Source organism: Lonchura striata, chromosome 6 (assembly GCF_050655825.1).
Source record: "Lonchura striata isolate lonStrDom1 chromosome 6, ASM5065582v1, whole genome shotgun sequence".
NCBI classification, from domain to species: domain Eukaryota; kingdom Metazoa; phylum Chordata; class Aves; order Passeriformes; family Estrildidae; genus Lonchura; species Lonchura striata.
Window position 1 is genome coordinate 11138069 of NC_140708.1, and position 23333 is coordinate 11161401.

Consider the following 23333-nt stretch of genomic DNA (forward strand, 5'->3'; position numbering starts at 1 on the left):
TATCAATGACATCTGTTTCAGACTAGCTGTGTTTGCAGTGACACCAATACTTCCTTCCCTCTGTTTGTAACATGTGATGCATTTGCATCCCATCCTTTTTCACAGCAAGCACACTGATAGCTCAGCACCATCCTATGATCCATGTCCTACAACTGGGTCTTTTCAACCAATTTACAGAGAACTCCCAGCTCAGACCACAAAAATAAGATCCTGCTGAGCACAGAAGAATTTTGCTACGCAGTGTTCCTAAATCTATGTGTACTTTTGATCTTTTTTAAGTTCCTAATGCTGCAAAAAATTCAAAGAACACATGAGAGTTGTATGCTAGATATCAAACCAGGAGCAGAAACAATTAAGTTCAACCAGCTGTAAAAAAGCTTTTTGAAATTTGATGGTGAATATCACAATCAGTGATTATTTATAGAATATAAACTGAAGCATATTTTTAAAGCATTAAATTTAGAGCATTTTCAAGCTAATTCAGATAGATAAGTAATGCTCTCTTACAGAAGAACAGACCCTGCACAACAGCTGCAGTGACATCATCTCTAGTGCAGCTCTTCATGAATTCTTGGCCTTCTCTCCAGCCAGAAGCTCCAGTTCACACTAGCCTGCACAGGATCCCTTCTGGAAACAATGTGCAATTCAGCTTAGGCCCCTTCAGCTGGCCATCTACTCCTTACAACCATCATGGGCTACCGCACTATTCATGGAATTCCTTGGACCCCACAAACACTACTCCTCCCCAAAATGGAGGGATGAGAAGGAATGACAGGCTTAGGTGAAAAGAAATAGCCCAGATCTACTTCTTCTGTGAGAAATACCAGCTCCTTTACATCGTAGCCTTGCCATTTAAAAAGGTATAGTTACCTGACTTCCAGCAAAACCTTCCTTCAAGTATCACAAGCTCAAGAGCATAGTGAGAGTGACAGTAACAGTACATATATTACAATAGTAATATAATAATGAAATCATAGTATCTCTGAACAAAACCATATATTGGTCACCACACACCATCTTCTAAGTGCTGATGGGCAGCAGTCCATTATGAAAACTTGATGCCTTTATTATTCCCATCACCATATACAATCTTACATTTTGATCTATTACAACAATCCCAGTGAATTAATAGCTATTAATTTTCTCTTCTACTTACTGAGATTCCATATGCTTTTATGTTTAACTTCTTGTACATTTATCACAGAAACACCACTTAATCACATAACATTTGACTTCCAATTAAGTTTTGCTTTGGCAATAAATTCTTGCTGCCAATTGGCATGGACAGAAATAATGAATACAGTATGATTACACTGAGAGTGGCTATGAGAAGAAAGTAATTCAGGAAGGATTTCTTAACTGTCATAATTTACTTTGCTTAAGTGTAGCCTGTTTAAGTGTACTGGAATTCTTTGAGGCCTTTTCCATTTAGAAACTGGGTGAATGTATTTCTGCTATTCCACTTTTGCTTTGGGTGAATTGTTCTTTTAGGTTGGGAAGAAAAAAAGATACATACCTGAAGATTCACTTGTAGAGGCTCTGGTTTTCTTTTTAGCTTCTGGCAATGTCTGATAAGGTCTCTGTCCAACAGGCTCATCTCCTTGTATAGTAGTCAAATCATGCATACTGAAACTTCTCAGTTTCTCAGTTATTGCACCTTGGCTCTGAAATACAACAACAGTATCTTTGGAAACCAGGCAGAGGTTTAACTTTGCTGCTCAGCTTGGGTTAAGATGTTTAAGTCCATGCTTCCTTGCTGCACAACAAAACACAATGAACATACACATGCAGTTGCTTTACGTTTGATTTATGGATTGCTTTTACCCACACAACTGTACATTGCTCCCAGATGACAAAGTTACACAAGCTGGCAGCTCAATTACAAATGCTGCATTTCACTTCTTTAATCTGAGCAAATAAAGACTTCTTGGGTGAGGGTAAGTGTTCAAAAGAAACAGACATCAGAAATGCTCACTTCAAACATGGCAATTCTTGGGTAGCATGACAACAACACTTCCACTTTAAAGAGTATGGCTGAAGATAGTTTTCTGCCATTTTATGTTTTATCTTCCACAGATTTGAATAAGGTTAAGGAGAAAAGTGTTAAAAATACACTCTGTAACATTAACTCAAATAACTGAGAAACTGGCAGCACTATAAAAGCAGCTCCAGTTGACAGAAACTTGAAACCACACACCAAAGACGTCCTGCCTGGACTCTAGGCTAGCAGGTCCTCTTACTAATATAGCTTTACTGACATAATACCTACCCAAAAATCTAATGCTACACAGGAGAATAGTTAATCACATATGAACATTAAGTTCTTTCTCCAATTGTCTCCACTTTTTTGCCATATGGAACGTACAGAAATTTCCCTGTTGGAAAGAAAGGTCATCCCAGCAGTTCTTTCATCTTACATCAGATGATGTTATTATTAAAGCATTAAAGATCAATTTATTGCAGAAGCAACTAAAAAAATAAGACCATGAGAACAAGTACTCAAAGTCATGTTAAAAAAAACATTTAATTCTTCTCTCTCCGGCAAAAAACAACCATTTCAGGGAAAGGCTGACAAGCCCATGCACGAATTCCACTTCAAGCAAGTGTTAAAGAGTTTCCTTCATTCTTACAAATGAAGCTTTTAAGTAAAATTCTTTTTTGGCCATCATGTTAGCTAGCAGGAGCAGAAACCTGGGTACAATTCCATACACCTTTCTCTGCAACAGTACCAGCAGAAGGCAATTCTGGCACTGCTGACCACAGCCATTTGTTCCCACTCTCACAACAACAACTGGTTGCAATTGGTACACAAGCACACTGAATTATTCCATGTTAAAAATAGGCATGTAAAGTGAAGAGACAGTTGAATTAAAGCTCCTTAAATTTGTGTGGGTAACAAAGGGCAGGGGGAGAAGTGGCTGAAATACTAATTTTCTAATGACTAGTTATTAGTACAGCATATAAAATTAAGACAGTATGTTACTGAAGCATAACAAACCTATTATAATTGTCACCCCACCATTCCTACATTGTCACCAAACAATAACAAAGAAAAGGTTTCTTGTGAGAGAAGTAGAAGCCTGAAGTTTTTTATCGCTTCCTACATACTTGTAGGATGACTCAGTTCTCAAAAAGTACAGCTTGCCTTTGAGTTAAAATGCACTATGAACACTGCACAGTGTCTGTATTAAAGACTGCAGAAATCCTGAAGTCAAATTTATTCCCCAAAACGGCTCATTTGAGGCAGGTCTCCTAAAGTTCCTCCTAAGACAGGAAAAATCCTGCCCTTCCACTACTCCGCTTTTTGCACGGAAAAGCATTTCAAGTAAACTACATCAGGAACCAGTTATTCCTGAGAACTTTATCAGCTGCCAGAACATGGAGAACTGGAGAAAGAACTGCTTATTTTGACAAGTAACAGCTTACAGTATATATATTACTCTCCCATAACATACAAGACTGTTCATCAGCTTGTGTCCAATGCTTGTGTCCAATGTTCAAGGCTCAAGTCTCAGTCACTGAATGCTGGTGCATATGAAAAATGGACCTAGTTGGTTCTCAGCAGAATCCATACAAATTCAGCACAATTCTATCCACCAAGTGTGAACTGAGTCTACTTAAAATAGTGACAGAAGCTGGTTTTGGCCAGCAGCAGAGGTAAAGAAAGACACACTTGTTTAACAGTTGCTCAGCAAGTTCATTCATCATGTGATATACTACACATTTGGAAATTGTATAGAATAATGCAATTAAGATTACAACAACTAACATACTAAGAATTCATATTACAAGCCTGTATTTCTTATTCCACTGTAGATAGAGGACTAGATCCAAGCTGGGAACATTCAGCCCTATTTTCCAGTGCAGCTTTTGGATACAGAATTTTGTTTTTCAAAGGGCAAAAAAAGTCAAGAATGCGCCATAAAATAACATCGTGCCCTTAACCAAACTGCACGGTTGAGCTGGAGCTCCTGTGGAGCACTGCCTCATTCAGGGAGGACATAAGGGATTTATACAATGGGCCCTTCATTCCAAAACTACTTGCCAAGATGGAAAGTTTTACTCAAGTTACACACAGAAAACATTGAGAAGTTTGAAAGGATATATACACAAATAAAGATGCAGCACACATGCCCGAGAGTCACAGTAGGAATGGGAGTTGCACAGCCAGTGCTGTGCTGGACAGTCCCCATCACACACTGAACTAATCCTATGCAGCCACTCCCCACAGGTCCCAGTCTCTATCCCAACCCTGGGGACATTCAGTCTAGCCAAATCAAGATTGATTTCTACTTTAACTCCACTGCATAGACTGAAGGACAAAATTCAAGGTGTTCTGTGGGAGTGTGCATAGCACTGTGCTCACACTGCATTTATGACTTAAGAAGATTCTTCTATCCACATGCCCAAAAGCAGCAGTTAATTGCTTTCTGCTGAAACAAAGTATTCTGTGTAGATCTGGATTACTATCAGCTCAGGATGAAAGTCTGGTTGAAAAATACTTAATTCCTTCCTACTGCCGGAAATGTGAGATTAAATACCCTTTACAGCAGGAAATGTGAGAGTAACATCCACATTTAGAATAATGCTTTAAAAGCTTTAGTATTTTGTTTGAAAGGTCAAAGAGTAAAAGCTTGGAATGAACATGTTTGCCCTAAAAACTGAAAGCAGAGCAGCTCAATTGTAGGTGGAGCTGAGGAGGATCTCCTGCTTCCACTCCCATGCCATGGACATGGCAGCAGCCATCACCTCTCCCCAGGTACACACACCCCAAGATGCTGCTCAGGAGAAGATGGCAGAGCAGCTACCTCGGGTGGCCCATTCCATCAACAGTCCCTGCCAGCAAGGAAGGAATACATCAGGCTGCACTCAGCCCAGAGGCTGGTAACTAAATTACAGTACAAAAGATTGAGACACATACATTTACAATTACAATGCCAGGGGAAAAGAAAATAAATCGCATAACTTTAGCACTAAAATTTCTATGTAGGCAAACACTGAAGCAAGATGAACTGTGAAGTCTGTGTGTTGTCTTAAACAAAATGCAAGTCTTAAAGAATGATTTTTCTTCATTCCTTCAATAGCATTTCCTAAAACATACTATGTGAATATGAAGTCTACATTCATTAGCAGTGACTAATGTGGAAGACCAATTAAAGTCGTAATGTGTTTCTACATCAATTCTTTGAAATAAATATAGCCCATTTAAGGGTCTTCTTTCAAAACTACTCAACCCCTAGTAAGCTATTAGTATGCAGTCTCATCAGCTGACCCTTATATATGAAATGCCATTTTCTATTCTGTTGTTGAGCATGTACATTTACAGTCTGTATGCTTAAGGCAGGGAAGTAGCTGTAAACAAACACCACGTTGTCTGCCTCAGGGACTCTGCTGTTCACATGGGACTTGCACCCCTCAGTGGCCAGGATCACTGAGTGAAGCCACCTGCCTTCCTTGGACCAGCTCCCAATGGACTGTGCAGCATGCAGCACCCACATGCTCAGCTGTTCTCTCCCTGATGCCATCCAAGCTGACAGGGAATGACTTCTGCTCCCTCTCAGCCTGGACAGGGACTGCTGTCCCGTGAATGACCCCTGCAGCACGCCAGGCAGCCCCAGCAGGGAGCAGGATGGAAGCTTGACTGCTCCCCAGAGTGATACTGGCTGTGTGCCACAGCTGGCTGCAAGATACCTCCTTCCTCTGCCGTGCCCTGAGCAGGGATAAGGGGAAGGGTGAGCGAGGCCAGGAGAATAACACTCAATCAGCAAAAAGGCAGCAGATTCAGGATGACTAGAAGGCATTCAGAAAACACAGCCCTCAAAACACATTATCACCACCACTTTACAAATTAACACTATTTGTGTGACCTCATAAAGAGAGACTGAGTATTTCACAGCTTAAGTAGCTGTGCTCACTGCTCATAGTGATAAAGATACCAGTTTTCACTAGTAGCTCAAGAAATCTGAATTCATGAATTGGCAGAAATTGAAACATAGAGGTAACCATCATCTCAGAAGACCTAAAAAGCAGATGCATCGAAGTATGAGATATATCATTGGAACTTAAGTGTTGTGGATGTAATTTCCCCAAATCCACACACTACTGAGATATTGAGGCATCTTATTTCTGATTCTTCTGCTAATAAAAATTTCCTTCAATATATAAAAATTCATCACAGACGATCTTTCATCTCTAAATCTCCTGAAATAAGAATTTGATAAAGATTTGTTTTCTGACATGTCAATTTAACACAATTTATTTTGCTAATGTATGCTATTTAGCAGGTTTTGAAACACTACATTTTATATGAACAGTGGCTAACTACTACCAGCTAAAAATATCAGTATGACAATGTAAGCTATAAGCCACTACTCCTGCCAAATACATTTAAATTTAACTGTAGAGGAGCGGGTTTAAATCTACATGAAATTTCAGTAGACTGACCTGGCTGGCTGCTCCAACCTCCCTAACAGAGCCAACAAGCCTTTTAATAGTAATCCCCTATTCCTTTGAAAACTCTTGAAGAAAATCACTCTCTCCCACATTTGATGTTCAAAATATTTCAGCAACTTTCCAAGCCATTTTTAACACCCTCCTAAAGTCAGCATAGGCAGTTTTCTTGGACACTTTAGTGTCTTTTGACATAGGTTTAACTTTGCACACATGTTTAGCCTCTCCCTGTCTCCCAGTTTGAGATCTGCTATGTCAGAATAAGCATGTGTGCTCTACTAAAAAAAAAAAAAAATGGGTAAAAAAAAAAACTAATCATGAAAGTGTGCTCTTCTTCCCATCAAGACTGATCCCACTACTACAGTTCTGTTCCTGAAATCCTATAGCATGCTCCACCAGCTCATGGTGACAGGATAATCTTTTCACCTGCTGGAGGCAGCAGTCAGCTCTTGAAAAACAGGGAACAAAATCAAGAACACATGCATTGTGTCCATTTGCTTGCACGAAGCAGGCACGCTCAGCATTTTGGCATGACAAACCCAAGAGGCTTAACATGCCAAAATAAAGATTTTTTTCAGTGAGTCTCCTCTTTCATACGGTTTAAAAATCATGCCTATTTTAGTTCTTTGGTATTGTGGTGGTTGTTTTTCCCAAGCATCTGATCTGCACTTAACTAATTCTGCACAAATATTCATGAGCATGATGAACGAGTTTTAACAAATAGAGCAGGCATCTTGCCAGTCACAGCTGAACAGCAATGAAATCTAAACACAGACATTGCAGAAAAAGTTATTCATTATTTCAGAAGAAAGTGGGAGGAGATACCAGTGTTACGTATTTTACAATATTTCTGATAGAACCTAAAAATTAACAAGGAAATATTCAACCATAGCCAAACATGAGGAACACATACAAAGCCTAAGAATCCTTACAGGTGCTTATTGTAATAAATTTGTAATACAAAGAATTTGCATTTTAGCATTTAGCAATTAAACTTTTTCTCCCAGTAGAGCACTTTGGGTGTTTGTGTGTTGTGTTTATTTGGTTTATTTAAATAACCAATTTTCACTCTGAATACTTTCATTCCTTTGGAGGTGCATTCTATTGCATTCTAAATTATTTCGTGTCTCAAGGCAATATTAAGAATTTGAATTTTAATAACAATAAAACCCCTACAGTGATCAAATTTCATCACTTTCTCAGTATTTTAGGCTCATTATGACCATATTTAAAAACAAAAAGCTATAATGCTACCACCCACACATATCTTTAAAAAAAGAGAAAATAGACAACCAAGATATGCATTACTACTTTTCCAAAGCTTTTTGAGGTAGCATGTGAAAACGTAGTTTTTAGGAATGTCTTTTATTTATAGTGCAGGAAGTTCACATAGAAGCCCAGACATTTAAGCTAAATGCCAGCTATACATACTCAGCTTTGACAGCCAGGGATCTCTACACTGTTTTCTGTTATCTACTGACAGTAGTAGATAGTTCAGGTTTTCAGTGATGTTACTATGAGCACAATGGTTCCATTTATTCCCAGGAAGAAATTATTCCTGATTGTCTTAAACCTGTGACTTCACTTGGACATACACCTTTCTCTTTTTTATTTTGGTTTAAATTACTATTAGGTAGGATACACATTGTCTCAAGTATGTTCCTTTCAGTGGTGCACAAATTGCTTAGAATCTTACATATAAGCTTGTATTTTGTCTTTCCAACACCCAGAGCTCCCTGAAATACTGAAGGTGATGAGTTTTTGTAGGAAGGTAATCTGGGAAAAACAACATATTACTCCATAATTTAATAGAAACCACATGACAAAGCAAGTATAGGCTAAACACCAATAGGCAGGCTTATGCTTAGTATATTAATTTAATAATTCACTCAACGAGCTGCAAACAGATTAATTGTGTCAAGAGAATTTTTAACCATGGTAGTAGTCTTTCATGCCTTAATTCATATGTGGCATTACCTCAAGTTGATTGGAGAAAAACAGCAGAAAAGCCAGAAATCCTTTAAAAAGTTTGTTTATCAACAAGGAAGAACAACAGAGACAGAAAAGAAACAATGGTCATCTTTATTAAAAGCCTGCACAGAAAATTGAATGGTACCTTTTGAATTAGAGTAAACTGATCTGATCATCCAAGAAATAAGAATACAAGCCATCCTAAACAAACAAACCAACAAACAGAGTAAGAGGAGGAGCGGGCTGCAAGCCTTTAATTGTGTCCCAGGTTTTCAGTAAACTTGCAGAATTTATCTTTTTTATGCAGGAGTGGTAAATCCGCACTAAAATTACACTGTTCTATATCAAACTCAAAAGCAATTAATGCAAACAGAAACTTACCTTTACAGCTGCTGTCACTGCAGCAGTTGCTGCCAAATTCAACCCTTGCCTTCCAAAATTCACCATGGTCTCATACCCTCTTTCTTTGGCTTGGACAATGTACTCATCAATCTCCTAAAAAAAAAAAAAAAAAAATTTAAATTTTAGAAGGCTGCTCTTAAGAGAGCAAAATTACTCCACAGTATTATTTTTCCATCAGTAAAGGAAGACAGAAGAAATATTTAATGGGATATATCTTTGTATTCAGAGGTTTCATTCATTACAATTGTCTCATTTTAAAAAAGGATTATATGTGGTCAAACAAAAAGATAAAGTAGATTTTTGTACAGCTCAGAAACATTGCAACAAGCTTCTTACAGAGAGTAAGCTTAACTTATTGGACAGAAGCATTTCAAGAAATAACATCATCTAACATGAAGAAGTCAAGGAGCTCCCCTAGAAAGGTAGACTCACAGAGAACTCCCAAAGGCACAGCTTTGAAATAGTTAAGCACCAAGGACAATACAGTCATGACATTTATCTCCAGCTCTGGCAAATGCCTGGAGTTGAAGATAAAAGTCTGCAAGGTACTTCCCAACAGCTTGCAGACTACAGGGACATATCCCTTCACCTTACAAAGTCGAAAATTGTTTATAGTACAATCTTCAGAAGGTCAAGATGACCTTACTGTTCCTATCAGTGGCAATCTTGTCAGCTACTTGCTTTGCCTAATAAAGGCCAAGCCTAGCCTTATGAACTGACCTTTAGGAATGCTATTTTCTGTAGGTGTGAGGTTTCTCAGTGCTTGTCTTCACACCTTTGCTAATTGCTCTTTCCACACATCCAAGCAGGATGCTGAAAAAGAGCTAAGCAGAGCTGTGTTCCTGTCATGCTTTGACTAAAGCTAACCGTCTTCTAGCTATTTTTATGTTTGGATATTTACTGTCGCAGACTGGTGTACCCTTAAAACTCAGTGACAAGTCTCTCCTCTTATCTTGTCAGTTTGCAAAACAAAAAAAGTCATCGATGTCAATCATCCTGAGAAGTGTTATTACTAGTTTATGCTAGAAAAAAATGTTAACATAAACAGCTTTTAGTAAGGCTGTGTTCATAGTTCTGTGCAGAGAGCACAGCACACGTGCTTGCAGTGGAAAGTCAAGCTGCATCACTTCCACTCAGCTCAGAGGGGCTCCTCAGAGTGCATCAAGCAGAGCAGGGAACACCAAGCTCTCATGTCAATAGGAAGCAGGACCTTGTCTGCTCAGGCAAGTGAAACAGAAGCACAGACAAAGACAGTCATGTGCATTTGCCTCTGCTAGTCCAAATTCATGCTGCCAGGCAAGACAGTAACAAGCTGCTCTGCTTTTACAGTGTATCTAGCAACAACTTTTATTTCAGCATATGGTGTTTCCATATTAGGCATTAAAAATCTCAGAAGTAATTTCTTACCCTTTCTTTAGAAGAAAGCAGTGGGTGGAGGAATTTTCTGTAGATTAAACTTGCCCCTCTAGTATATGGGGAAAGGAGCCAGATAACAAAAGCTATCTTCAGTTCATAGTACAGTGGAAACCTACAGACAAGTTAAAGGTTGCACAAAATCAACAACTGCAGTAAGAAAATGCACAGTAATTAATCATTATGAAGAGATCTTTTAAAAAGCCACAGTTATATTAGCATATAGGATTCTTCAAATACAAGAAGTTACATTAGACAAAAATTAAATGAGTTATGGAATTATGGACTACTGTCATTTAAGAAATTATAACAGCTAATATACTTGGCTTTTCATTATACATTCCTGCATAGAAAAGTTCTATGCCATCCTTTTAACAGTTCCATTCCCCTGTTCACTTTCTACATTGAAACTGGAAATGTTATAGTCCCTACTTCAAGTGACAGTGTACAGCAAACTGGAAAACAGATGCTGTTCATCTATGCACCAAGATCTTTTCCTGTAAAAAGGGTTATTCCACAAGCACAACTTCTTTATACAAAATAAATCAGTGCAAATCAAAAAAACATCAGAAACCAATGTAGTTTCCTTTATTGTTCATAAAAAGCAGGGTCTTACCAAGAGACTGTTAGGTCAGTTATCGTTTCAGTCACTGTATAAAGAGCAAACACAATCCAGTACATCATCCAGCGAACCTGGAAATTAAAATATCATTTTCACTAAGAGCTTGGATTTCACCTATACACATAATATACTGTACACTGTACAGTGTGTTCAGAGTTATCAAAGCAAGACATTCAACAGTAGCTCAGTCTTCATAAACCAGCTTTCAGGTGAAATGATCAGGTGACGATCCTGAAAGATTTCTGCTCACAAGTAGAACTGGTGGAAGCTGCCACAAAGCTCAGTGAAATGGCTGTGTCACCAGGGTCACAACCTCACCTAGGCTGGCTTCACAGATTTGATTCTGTCTCTACAAAGCTTTAGTGATAGGATCGTCTACCAAGAAAAACAAACAAACAAAAAAAAAAACCACAAAACAAAACAAATAAAAAAAAACAAACAAAACAAAACAGTGCAGAATTACGTATAAAGAGCAATTGCCACCATAACACTAAAGGATATTTCATTCTCTTCCGCACTCAACTATATGTTCACATACAAGCTTATGTGCATACCATGCACACAAAAGGCAGCATTAGTGAACCTTTGCCTTAATTTTACAGTATGTGTTATTCAGCTTTATATTAAGTTCCACGTCTGTGATTAATAGTATGGTATTAACACTGAGGCAAGGCAACATAAAAAAACATTTTCATGGAGATTTTAATTCTGTTTATATGCCAAGAACTACAAAATTCTTGTTAATAAAAAAAGCTCACATGTTAATGCTTATGGGGTTTACAGGTATAAACATTTTTTTATTTAAGGTTTGCACTATATATCATTGCTTTGAAATCAGACAATGCTCTCAAAATAGTATAGTTTGTTTTATAACAGTTAAGAGACTCACTCATTTTTCTTGAGCATTTGTTCAAATGTGGTTGCCTAAGCTGATTACATCTTTCAGAAAAAGTACTACAGAAATAGTTCCCAATGCATTTGTCTTCCCTAAGCTATCAGATGCCAAATGCAAAGTATTTCCAAAATGGGTCACTGCAAACCACCACTGGTTATTTGTACAAACTGAATATACACATGTTCTTTAAATTCCTAGAAAAAAGCCTGCAACAACACAAAACCATTTAAAAACAAACAAAAACAAAAAACCAAACCAGCAAAGAATAAAACAAAGCCACCACAACTGTTAGAGACTAGTTTGAGCCCTAAATTCAGGGTACTCTCTTTCGAAGGGAGGATATATATACACACGCACCTTCCCACAGAGGATGTGGCTCAGATTTAATCTTCACTTTTAAAACAATCTTTTTGAAGTGGATTTAAACAACTACTCAAAACTTAATGATACACTGCTGCCTATTTCATGGATGTGCATTATAGCTTAAAACCACTTCCTCTGTCAGAACCTGAGACCCATTTATTTTAAATGCTCTTCTGTGTTTCAGTGTGAAAAGAAACTCAGTCATGTGATAACATTCTTCATTTCAATCTCTCAGAGGATTTAGATATTTTAGGCTTGAATAAACGAAGACAAATGTACACAACAGCTGAAGTCACTGCTGACAAGCCATGTGATATTTAGACTGGTGACCCTTCCATGAACCTGAGTCAACACCTGAATGAAAACAAAATTAAATCCAACCTTTCCCCATCAACTTAAGCATAATGCAATGCAATTTTTAAGATGCCACGCAAGACTGTATTTTTCCCCAAAATGATTTATCCAGGCTGTTCTTTCTTGAATCAACACCTATTTACCCAATCAAGGACAACAGTGGAAGTGGAATTTCTCCTGAGCTGTTAGGAACAGTTAAAAAAGCCCTGCAGAACAGCACATGAGATCTGCCAGGAGTCCTGCTGAGGACTGGGCAAAGATTCTATAAAACACAAATCATATTCTAGTACAACTAATGCAGTAGGCACCACAAGTATCCTTGACAAATGAACCCGAGCATCTTAGCGGGGTTTTCATAACACAAAAAAAGAGAAAAAGGACATGAAAAATTGAAGGTCAGATTTCACACTGCCCAGAATACTGTCATCTACTTTAAGTAACAGAAGCTTTGATTGAGTTCTACTTTTCATGTTAAAAGAGTGATTACAGATTGGTTTCATTGAGGGTTTTTTCCTAGCATCTAATTGTTAAACTCATCTTTGTTGGCTCTGGCTAAAGCACATTCTTTCAGGTCAAGATTTGGAAGCCAGGATTTGAAAAGGCTGGTCTATTCAGATTATAAACTACACTTCATATGTTTATTTCAAGTACTTCAGTGCAATACAGTGAAAAAACATCTCAAATATCTTAGTCAACTCCATTAAACCAGGGGAATTACAACAACAAATAAATCTCCTCAAAGGCACAGATTCTAAGTTTTATCATCAAAGTCCATAAGTCTTTTAAATTACCATAATCAGCACAACACGTTTTCTCCCAGAAATAATCTTTGACCAGTTTGCTGCATCATAACCTACACAACAAGTCAAGATTTCTATTCTTTTTGTTTGCTTGGTTTTTAGTGGTAGAAGTAATGGCTGAGTAAAATATCTTACTGTTACAAAGCTCTTATCAATTCAGCAACAAACACAGATGGCTCCTGAGCCACACACACAAAACCCTGGAAAGGAAGTTGTGCTTGGACCACAATGTGAGTGGCAGCAGACCTGAGCCATTTGGAAAGCTGCATTTAAATCTAAATCCTTTACTGTGAAAGAAAATTACCTAGCTGGGAAAATTACAGCCATGGATCACCCCCTAAGACCTATGTGGACAGTCAACCCAGCCAGCAATGGAGTGATAACTCACTGATGAGTCATTGTCATGCCCTGCTAATGAAAAAGTCACTGTGATGGCTCTTTTTCATCTTGGTGCCATGAATATTTTGTATCTGACTGCAAGTTCACATACAGTGAACTGTGAACTGTTCAAAGACCACAGGTTCACACTAAAAGAACTAAAAAAAAAAAATCTAACTCCAGGCCCTACTAGCAGGGGTCCTGTGTAAGGATGCCCAAGAAAAACAGTTAGGTCATGGCTAACTGGATAACTGAGGTGAGAAAAATCTCACCACTCTAACATATTACTTCTCTTTTTCTAGCAAGCATAGTGCAAGAAGCAATGGTAACCTCTCCAATTAAAGTGATTTCCTTTATTTTGGTTGGAAACTGCTATGCCCTACTTAGCTTGTGGATCAGTTTTGAAGGAGCAGGGAGGAAAAGCAGATTATAAATTCCTTGCATTATTGACTTTCCTGACAGAGCAATATGAGCATGAGACAGAGAAAATTCTCCTCTTAGTTTTGGTGATTTTTTTTCCTCCCATGAGTTTAACTCTGGCAGGCACCAGCTCTGTCTCACAAATAAGCTCCAATCAGCTTGTACACAGAAATCAGAAGTACAAATATGATGTCCTTTGAGGTGATCAGGCTAAATTAAGACATTCAAGGGGAGGAACAACAGCTACCACAGTCTGCAACTACAACCAGGTACAAAGTGGAGACATGACACACCAGACAACAGCCCTAGGTCACAGCTATGCCAAGTCAAGAGTAACTGATGGGCCTGACCCCACCCTGAGTCAGGCAGCCAAGTTAAGACCAAGATTCAGGACAGGTTATTTGCTGAAATCAAGCCAGGCTGTCTCTTAAAACAAGGAAGTAGCTCAGTGACTAAAGCTCCTTGTGACTGCAGCTGGTTAACATTCTCATGATTATCATCATTGCTCACACTGACAAGTAAATAATTTAATAGCTTAATTAAAAACTGAAGTAACTATAATTGTGTTTTCCTCCATCTTTCCCTTCTGTCTGTTCTGCTTCTTTTCTCTGCACCACCTTAACCAAATCTTTTCCTTCCCTAGTTGTATTTTTTCTCCTCCTTGAGGAACAATAGATTAGCAAGAACTAACCTGTTTTTAGGTAGATTCTGAGTCCCCTACTGAGCTGCTGCTGCTCTTCTAGTGGTCACCATGAATCAGTTTGTCAATACAGTGTTGGAAGAATTAGGAAACTTTCATTCTACTCCCTGCCTAAAAGTACTTTGTATTAGTATTGTACTTAGTATTGTATTCAGTATTGTACAATACTTAGTATTGTATTCAGTATTTTGTACTTTGCTAAAATGGAACCAAGACTTTAGGGTTTATATTAAAAATACTCTAAAATAAATCTATATACAGCATAGCGTGTCCTCCGAACAAAACCAGAGGATTACCACTTGGTTCACACAAGTGCTGTACCTAACAGTATGACAGTCAATTCAAGCTTTAACATGATTTATTACACAATGAACATGTCACAGAGCTATGCCAGCAGACATGTAATTAAACAATTAAAAGGATTGAGACTTACATATTCCTTCACATTTTTTGTCTTCACGGCTTTGTATGAGTAGTATGCAGGATACAGCATCCCAAACACCAGCCTATTGGAAAACAGAGAGTTTTCAGGATCTGTTACACTGTATATGACAAAACAGTGACAATATGTCGTTAGAACAATGCAGCCAACTTAATATAAAAAATCCTGTTCTCTAGCATTAAAAAAATATATAAAATAAAAACTAAAAAATCAGTGTCATATTTTCCTTGGAAGAAGTTTCATGATCGACAAAACTAGAACAACATGAACATAAATGGGTGTGCCCTAAAGACAACAAACTGTTTTGTAAGGCTGTTTCTAAGACAAAATGTAAAACCAGTTGTTCTGGTTCTTCTACACGGAAGACCAGTCCTGCAGCCCTTCCACACCAGAAGATAGCACTGGCAGTGCTATCACACTTGAAGAGCCTCTGAACCTATCAGTAGTTAATCACATGCATTTACTTTTATCAGATTACCAGAAGCTTATTTCCAAAAGAATTTTAAGTCAACACTGACTTAGAAAATTTAATCTCCTTTTGCTAGAACTCTGCAACAGCAACATTTAGAAATGGAGAAAAAGTGGGAATTAATTGAATAGATTTTTGCCCCTGTGGAAAACTCTGTTCTGTAACACACCAGCTCTAATATCTCTCACTTTCTCTTGTTCTGGCTGAAATTACAATTATATTAGAGATAAGAAAAGCCTTTGTCCATCCTTTAACCAATAAAGCAGACTTTATAAGGGTAGAAATCATTTATTCAAAGAGAAGATACAGAAGAGATTCCTGAACACCATAACCACCATCAACTGTCTGACATGCATAATAACTCCACCAGTTACTGGTCATCTATGCACCTCTCCCTAATTCTAAAATTAGCAGTCCAAAGTTATTTAAATAACTATTAGTAGCCTGCTCATGCAAGTGTCTTGCAAGCATATGAACGGGAAACAGCTTGAGTATTTCATTTTACAGATTTTTCAGCTACACTTTTCCACTCACTTAACTGTCAGGTAGCATCACTTCTATAAGGAAAAAAACCAATGTATTTTAAAATTTAAACAGCAATTTATACTCTGAACTCTTGAACTGCTATAAACATGAACAGGGACAAAACAGAATTTTAAGAACACTTCTTCAGAAATAATTGATCTTAAGCAGAAAACTTAATACAGCAACAGTAAGACAATCATAAAACTAAAGATGACCTCAAGTTAAATATGAACACTAGCATAAGACAAATACAACAAAGCTACCTAGCTTTTCCCATCTAGAAAAATCTGTTATTCAATACTAAACAAATCGGGAGTTAAAAAAATAACTATTTTAGTAACCACTTTTTATTTTAAAGAATTGTTCTAGAAATCACTTTAAAACTACAGAGCGCAGTGTTTAACACCAGAATATATCATTATCATATTATTCCATGATATTATTTTATTATATATACGCCAATATAGAATAATTTAATAGTGTTTTCAATACTGCTGTAAAACAGAAGTGTTAAAAAACCTTATTTGTTCACTAGAAGTGGGTAGACAGCATTAAAACAAAACAGCAGCACCTTTAGTCAGTAATAATAGGAACAGTACTGTCAAGTTTTTATCTCCTTACAGCCAGAGCTGACACTGAAAGCGTGGCATGATGCTGCTGCCAGCTTTAGCACACACATCATCTTCACACAGGCAAAGTCCTCTGACTTTAGTTAAGCCTACCGGGCAAATTTACAGGCTAAAAGGCAACTTGTCCACAGTGAGTGCAGCTGAAAGCCAGCAAATTCACTTTTACCTTCCATCTCTGCATGATGGATCAGTATACTGGCAAAAGAGATCACTGCAGCTGACTGAGGCACAGACAGCTAGAGGAGGAACAGCAGGGAGCCTGGGCACACAGATGGCTACAAAAGCCCCACATGTTCTAGTCCTTTTCCTCTTTGGATCCACACCTCCAAAAAGCTCAAAGCTGTCAGCAACACCCACTGCTACACATTAGAAACACATCCATCCTCTGATATTTCTACAGAAACTACTTTAAGGATGTTCCAAATTATTCTATGGCTTTTTAAATTTAAAAGCTCGAATGTTATTTTTCAAAGCATGGTTTGTATTTCACACTGAGTATCAGCACACTGCACAAATGTAACAGACAAAACAAAGGCAGTTTCCACAGATGGAAACAGATTTCTGCTTCATGTGATGTCATTTACTTTATATTATTAGTAGATACATGGATAATCCTGCTTACCAATGTAATTTCACTGCCAGTTGTAAGCCCAGCTATTTCAGGTTTTTAGCTGGACTCAGTAGCTACCATAGCATTCCATTTTTGGTACAGCCATCTCCTCTACAGACATTTTGCTCATATAAAATGTTTCTCAAATATATTAGGAGATTAAAATAAAAATACAAAGAAAAACATATCAAAGAGCCTTTAGATCTGAATAAAACTATGAGTTTGCATATCCATATAGCTGTATTTTTAATAAACTCAACCTACTGCATTATTATCACATAATCTATGGTCTTACACTTATAATAGCTTCAAAGTGAATATTTGTTTGAAAAGCTCATTTATGAAGCAAAGCAACCAAGTTTACATCTGACTGATAACTGAAATATCAGTCATCTGTATACATGTTGCTCTGGCACTAACATATTTCAGCTGGATAGTAAACAACTCTAAAGCCACAGTTTAAAAAAAATATTAAAAATAAAAGAAACTAAGAAACAAAAGCTGCTTAAAAGTAGTACTTGCATCCAGACTCCTCACACACTAAGCCACTAACATCAACAACAATGCTTTTAAGGGTTCAGTCTGTTCACATTGCCAAGTATTGCCCAAAGCATGGAATTGGCACTTTATTCTTTCATTCCTCCAAAATGCAAAAAGGGAGCACTGTCTGTTCCTTACCTAACAGTTAAAGCAATCCAGGAAACTCTTTTAGTATGAGATGCTTTGGATTCACAAAACTCCCTTTCCCTAAAAATTTCGCAGTAGAGATGACACCCATTTGTCCACTCACATAAAGGCCGAGGATCTGCACAGACTGATACAGAGCCAGACACTGTGTGCATCTACAGCAGGAATATGTACCTACACCCTTGAGTGGCAGGCTGAATAAAAGAATCCTTCATGCCTCCACAAAAACATGGACCTCAATATAAAGACCTGATAAACTGCCTTGCTCTGCCGACCATGCCCAGCTCCTCTTCTCAATATTAAGTATTTCCCTGTTACATGAGGAATGGTTCCATCCCATCATAAACATACACAAGTTTTTTCCTAAGAGCTGCTCAGACAACATGGAAATACCAGCAGTAATGTAGGTAACACTGAATGCAGAAACTAGGTCTGGTGGTGGTAAAACAATTTTACTTCTAGATGAACTATAATTACTATTCCACATATGGTTAGCAAGTTTAGCCTAAACAAGATTTCATTTGAAAGGAAGTTTGCTAATGAAAACTAAACAGCAGAATAAAAATCTAAAGAACAATGCTTGAAACTTTGGCTGGCTGTTCTTGGCTGTAAAAAAGGCAAATAGAGCCATATGCCTCACCAGTGGGATTTCAGTCAGCACACACTGGAAAAGCAGAAGCATTTTTGCTTTGACTGTATACTGCCCATATACTTCCAAGCCACTCCCATCAAAGATCAGCAGTTTGGACTTTGCTCTGCTTTTGTTTTGGCTACTAAGTGATGAGGCTACAGTTATGGATTAAGTTTTGCCTGCTGTGCACCTCTGTGGCACTCTCAAACTTGAAATAAAGCAGATAAGGAGCACATGGAAGAATTCTGTTCAGGGGGAAAACCCAAAAACCCTGCACATGTTGGGTTGACCCAGGCTGGACACCAGGTGCCCACCAAAGCCATGTGGTCACTCCCCTCCTCAGCTGGGCAGGGGAAAGAAAACACAACAGAAAGCTCAAAGGCTGTGGGGAGAGATAAGGACAGAGATCCCTCACCAGTTACTCCCATGGGCAATTGCCAACCCATTTCGGGTAATTTGATTGTTTATCTATTACCAATCAAACCTTAACACACAAACCCAATTCACTGCCAAAAAAGCAAGACTCTCAAATCATGCCTCACCCCTCCCCCTGAGTGTTACAGCTAGGTAGTGATTTCTAGACTACGCCAGCTACCAGCTACAGTTCACATGTCCAGATAAACAAAAGCTTGCCCTGGCATTTTTGTCCTGAATGTTTTTGAAAAGCACTACACTAAACAAAGTCATTCTGCCTAGCACCTGACCGAATTTAGTTCCATTTTGTTATTCAGATACACAATACTAACCACACAATCTACAGTAAAACACTACCTATTCAAGTAACTACAAAAACTACCCTTTGACCAAAATGCTAGTCTGCTACAGGGACAGGGAAGCACGAGGATCAGCTCCTGAACCCCTCAAGAAATAGTATCCTACTTTTTCTTCCAACGCCCCCACCTTAGGCAAGAAGCAAAGAAAATAATGTAAATCCTATTAAAAGGATGTGTCTGCCAACAGTAGCGAACTTGAAATTTAGCAACTCCTTTAGTTACCAAAATGCAGGAATGCAATCAGAAACAGTTCTGTTAAAATCCTCTCAGCATTCTTATGACCAGAATACAAAAGCTAGAGAAAAATATGTCTTAACAGTTAAAGAATATACCCAGAAGCACTGATAGAGCTGAATAAAGCACATTCTTGAACAGAGCAATGCAGCTGTTAACTTTCCAACTTAGAAAGCTGAAATTCTCCAAAGCAGCTGCCAGATTCTTCCAAAGCACAGCATAACCAATAGTAAGGCAATTACTCAAGCAGTCAGAAAGCACCTTAGAATTTTAATAGGAAAAGTGACATCCGTACTGATTCCTCAGAAACGTGGGAGTTTTCTATGCCAGGAACTTTTATTTATTGGTATAACAATTGCAAGCAGTCTGATAGGACACAATTAAGCCTTTCTTCCAATGCAGACCTCTAGGCTCCATTACAAGTACTCTATCTACTCATGTTTATGGACTAATGATTGATCTACTCCAAATTAGAGAACCTTTTGTCAGATAACTCTTCAAGTTGTCTCAACACGGAGATATCCCTGTCTGAACCTTGAAAGAAGTCTAAAAGGAGCACAACAACAACAACAAAAAAAAAAATTAGAAAAAATTCTCTTCCCTAAGGGATGTTCTGCACTGGAATGTGTGTGCAAGTGCTGATGTACTTTTGGGCTCCAAGCCCTCTCTCAGGGGCCCGTGGCAGTCTGGAACAAGGGACAGCTAAAAAACAACTCCCGAAGCAAAATCCAGGCTACCCTCTCTAATTAGTCAGCCTGTAAACTCTTTTACATGGTCAAGTTGCACCAGTGTTTTAACATAGCTCTTCCCAGTCACCCTTCTCACAAGTTGACAGGTCATTACTGGTACACAAAACCTGCAAATCAACTCACCTCCTGTTCACATATAGATCCTGTACAGTGCAGCAGTACTTGGGGAGAAGCTATTTACCTATCATTCTAACTCAAAGAATCTGCACCTGCGCTTGGAGATAGTGCCCAAAACTTGTGTCTACAACGAGCAATTTTTCTTGTGCTGCTGGATAGCCTAGGCATATTTTAACAGAAGGGCATAAGTCTGGAGATACCATCACTATGTCATAAAAAACCCACAAAAAACCCCAAACAGATAACAAATCCTGGTCAAAACAGTCAAAAGACCCAACAAACCCAGTTTCACAGAAAATTCCAAAAAGCTAATCCTGGAAGGCAAATAGAAATTGTTATAAAACCCTTAGTCACTTCTCTGCATGACCACTATTCACCTCTGCTTTTATGATACATGTTTGACTCCTGCTGTAATAGCGTCCTGCCCATCCCAGCATTCCTCCCTGTTTACAGCCTCACAGGGTTCACCACGGGCAGGGCACTCAGCTGAGCCCTCACCTTCCAAGCACTCACACTGAGGAATAGCAACCAGATCATCTGCAGCACTTCCTCGAGATAAAGAGCAAACATCGAACGCCTTCAAACACAGAACAACCCTTGTAAGAGAAATAACATCTCCCACCTAGCTCTTACCTCAAACTCAACAGCAGAATTTCATCCCTGCTGGAGAAGTATTAATTTTCAAAGCTGCTCACACTTACTTAAGTCTTAAGTAAGCTATTTTCCTTCAAATTGATGAAATCATCTCTGATTTCTCTGTTGCTAAGACTACTTACCCCTGGAAGCAAAGTATTTGTGGCCCCATGTCAGCCAGCTGTGGCACCAGGCAGGAACACAACTGAACACCGAGAAATAGCCAACAATTAGGAACAATTGCAGGTACTTCTCAGACAGCTCTTAAGACAGCCTGGCACATGAATTTGATCAAAGAAAAAGATGTGTCCTTGTACTGAACTGTGCTTTTCTTCTAATGATCAGCAAGGACTGACAGCTGGATTAAGGATGTCAGAAGAAACAAACTGACTAATTTGCTATTTTTCATTTTTAAAAAAACAAACTAAGCCTAGTTTTCAGGAGATAATTTATATTTTCATTTAGTATATGCATGAATAAACTTTTTTCCATAAAGCAGGTGAACAAGATGCAATTAAGACTACTTTTTTTTTTTAAGTTTAAAGATGAAAGCTGATACCTACATGCATGTTCAAAGACACTGTCACATTAAGGTTTACATAATAAAGGTAATTGACAGATGACAGAGAAACACACTTAGGAGCTTCCTTGCTTTGGAAAAAGTTCTTTGCACTTACTGCTCTTGGAGGTATTACAACCTACACATGCAGTTTTCATGAGCAACATGATCTTCTCCATTTAGGATGCTTCTGAGAGCTCCTAAAAGACATGGGTAATTTAATGCAGATGATGTGCTGAACAAGATTAACAGGAACATTACAGATCTAGAATGAGGTGTTTCATTTTGCTTTGAGGTTTAAAGTAACAGATACACTTGGTAGTTTCTTGGCTTCCATAAATTTAATTTTAAAAACTAACAGCCAGCTCTCTTATTTACACTACTTAGTTTTGTGCCTAGTGTCTTCAAAATTATGTTGGAAGCTTCTACAAATTTTTAGGTTTTTATTTCTGTGTAAGAATATGACATCCTTCATATCAAGGAGAAGAATCCAGAAGACACCTTAAAACGCCTTCCATTGCAATCTCTATGGAATATTGGAAAATTGTTCATTACAGTAACTTCAGTAACTTGTGTCAAGTCAGCAGTCACTTCTTCTCAGAGGTCTCTCTGCTCTGTGCCACAGCAAATTTTGATGGATGTTTGGAGAACCAAAGCTAGCATAAAGAAAACAAAGCAAAAACTTATCTTGGTACTGCCACGTCCTGCACAGTTTTAAACATGTTTAACAGTCTTTAAGCTTCAGCTCTTGGAAGCCTCAGAGGTCTCAGTCCTGGTGAAATGACCACGTAACAATCAGATTTGCATGCAGATAATATTTTACCCAGCACAAAATTGGAACAGAAGCAGTAATGCAGTACAGCTGAAGAGCAGCAATATTAAGTGACAGAAGTTCTGCAGGTGACAGAAAACTAAAAGAAACTTTGCCAAAAATACATGAACACCACGTCCCTAGAATAAAAGTCAAAAAAGCCAAGCAGAATACATTCTCATTACAGAACTGTACTTAATGTTTAAAGCAGCCTCACTTATTTAATATATGCAAGTCCCAAGACAAGATAACTCGGTGTTTTAAGTGGCAGTAGTTTCTTTCACTACTATAGGAAAAACCAAAAAATATTGGACTGCCTGAAATGATCCAAGGCCAGCTTTTGATTTATTAAAGTTAATTTGGGCATATTTACCCCGAGTTATATTACCTTTAATCAAGCTATAGAAGTCGCAATGTATAATCACACACTACAGACATAAGTCTCAACTGCAGGAGATGGGGACAAATTTTTTGCAATAAAGTGATTAAGCATATTTCCTCTATTGGCTCAGCAGCTGCCTAAAGAACTGTAGGTTCAGGAATCCAGTACTTTAATATTATTTTCAATACTAGAGGAAACCCAGTTTTGAGTCTCTCAAGACTCTGAAGTCATGCCCATTCTCAACTATTTTTCAAATCTAAAGCTTTATTCAGCTTTGACAAGTGGTTTCAAAGCCAGCTACTCCACTGGAGTTC

The 23333-nt window shown here is 38.1% G+C and overlaps 1 protein-coding gene across 1 annotated transcript in view; it reads right to left on the bottom strand.

Moving 5' to 3' along the window:
• The window catches only part of REEP3 (receptor accessory protein 3), a 37280-nt gene that overhangs the window by 5701 nt on the left and 8246 nt on the right, over window positions 1-23333 (bottom strand). Inside the window, exons 2-6 of the mRNA XM_021535587.3 lie at window positions 15202-15274; window positions 10853-10929; window positions 10231-10351; window positions 8803-8916; window positions 1517-1664 (exon numbers count right to left, since the gene is read on the bottom strand). Coding sequence (XP_021391262.1) covers window positions 1517-1664; window positions 8803-8916; window positions 10231-10351; window positions 10853-10929; window positions 15202-15274 — 533 coding nt within the window. The remainder of the gene's footprint in view (window positions 1-1516; window positions 1665-8802; window positions 8917-10230; window positions 10352-10852; window positions 10930-15201; window positions 15275-23333) is intronic.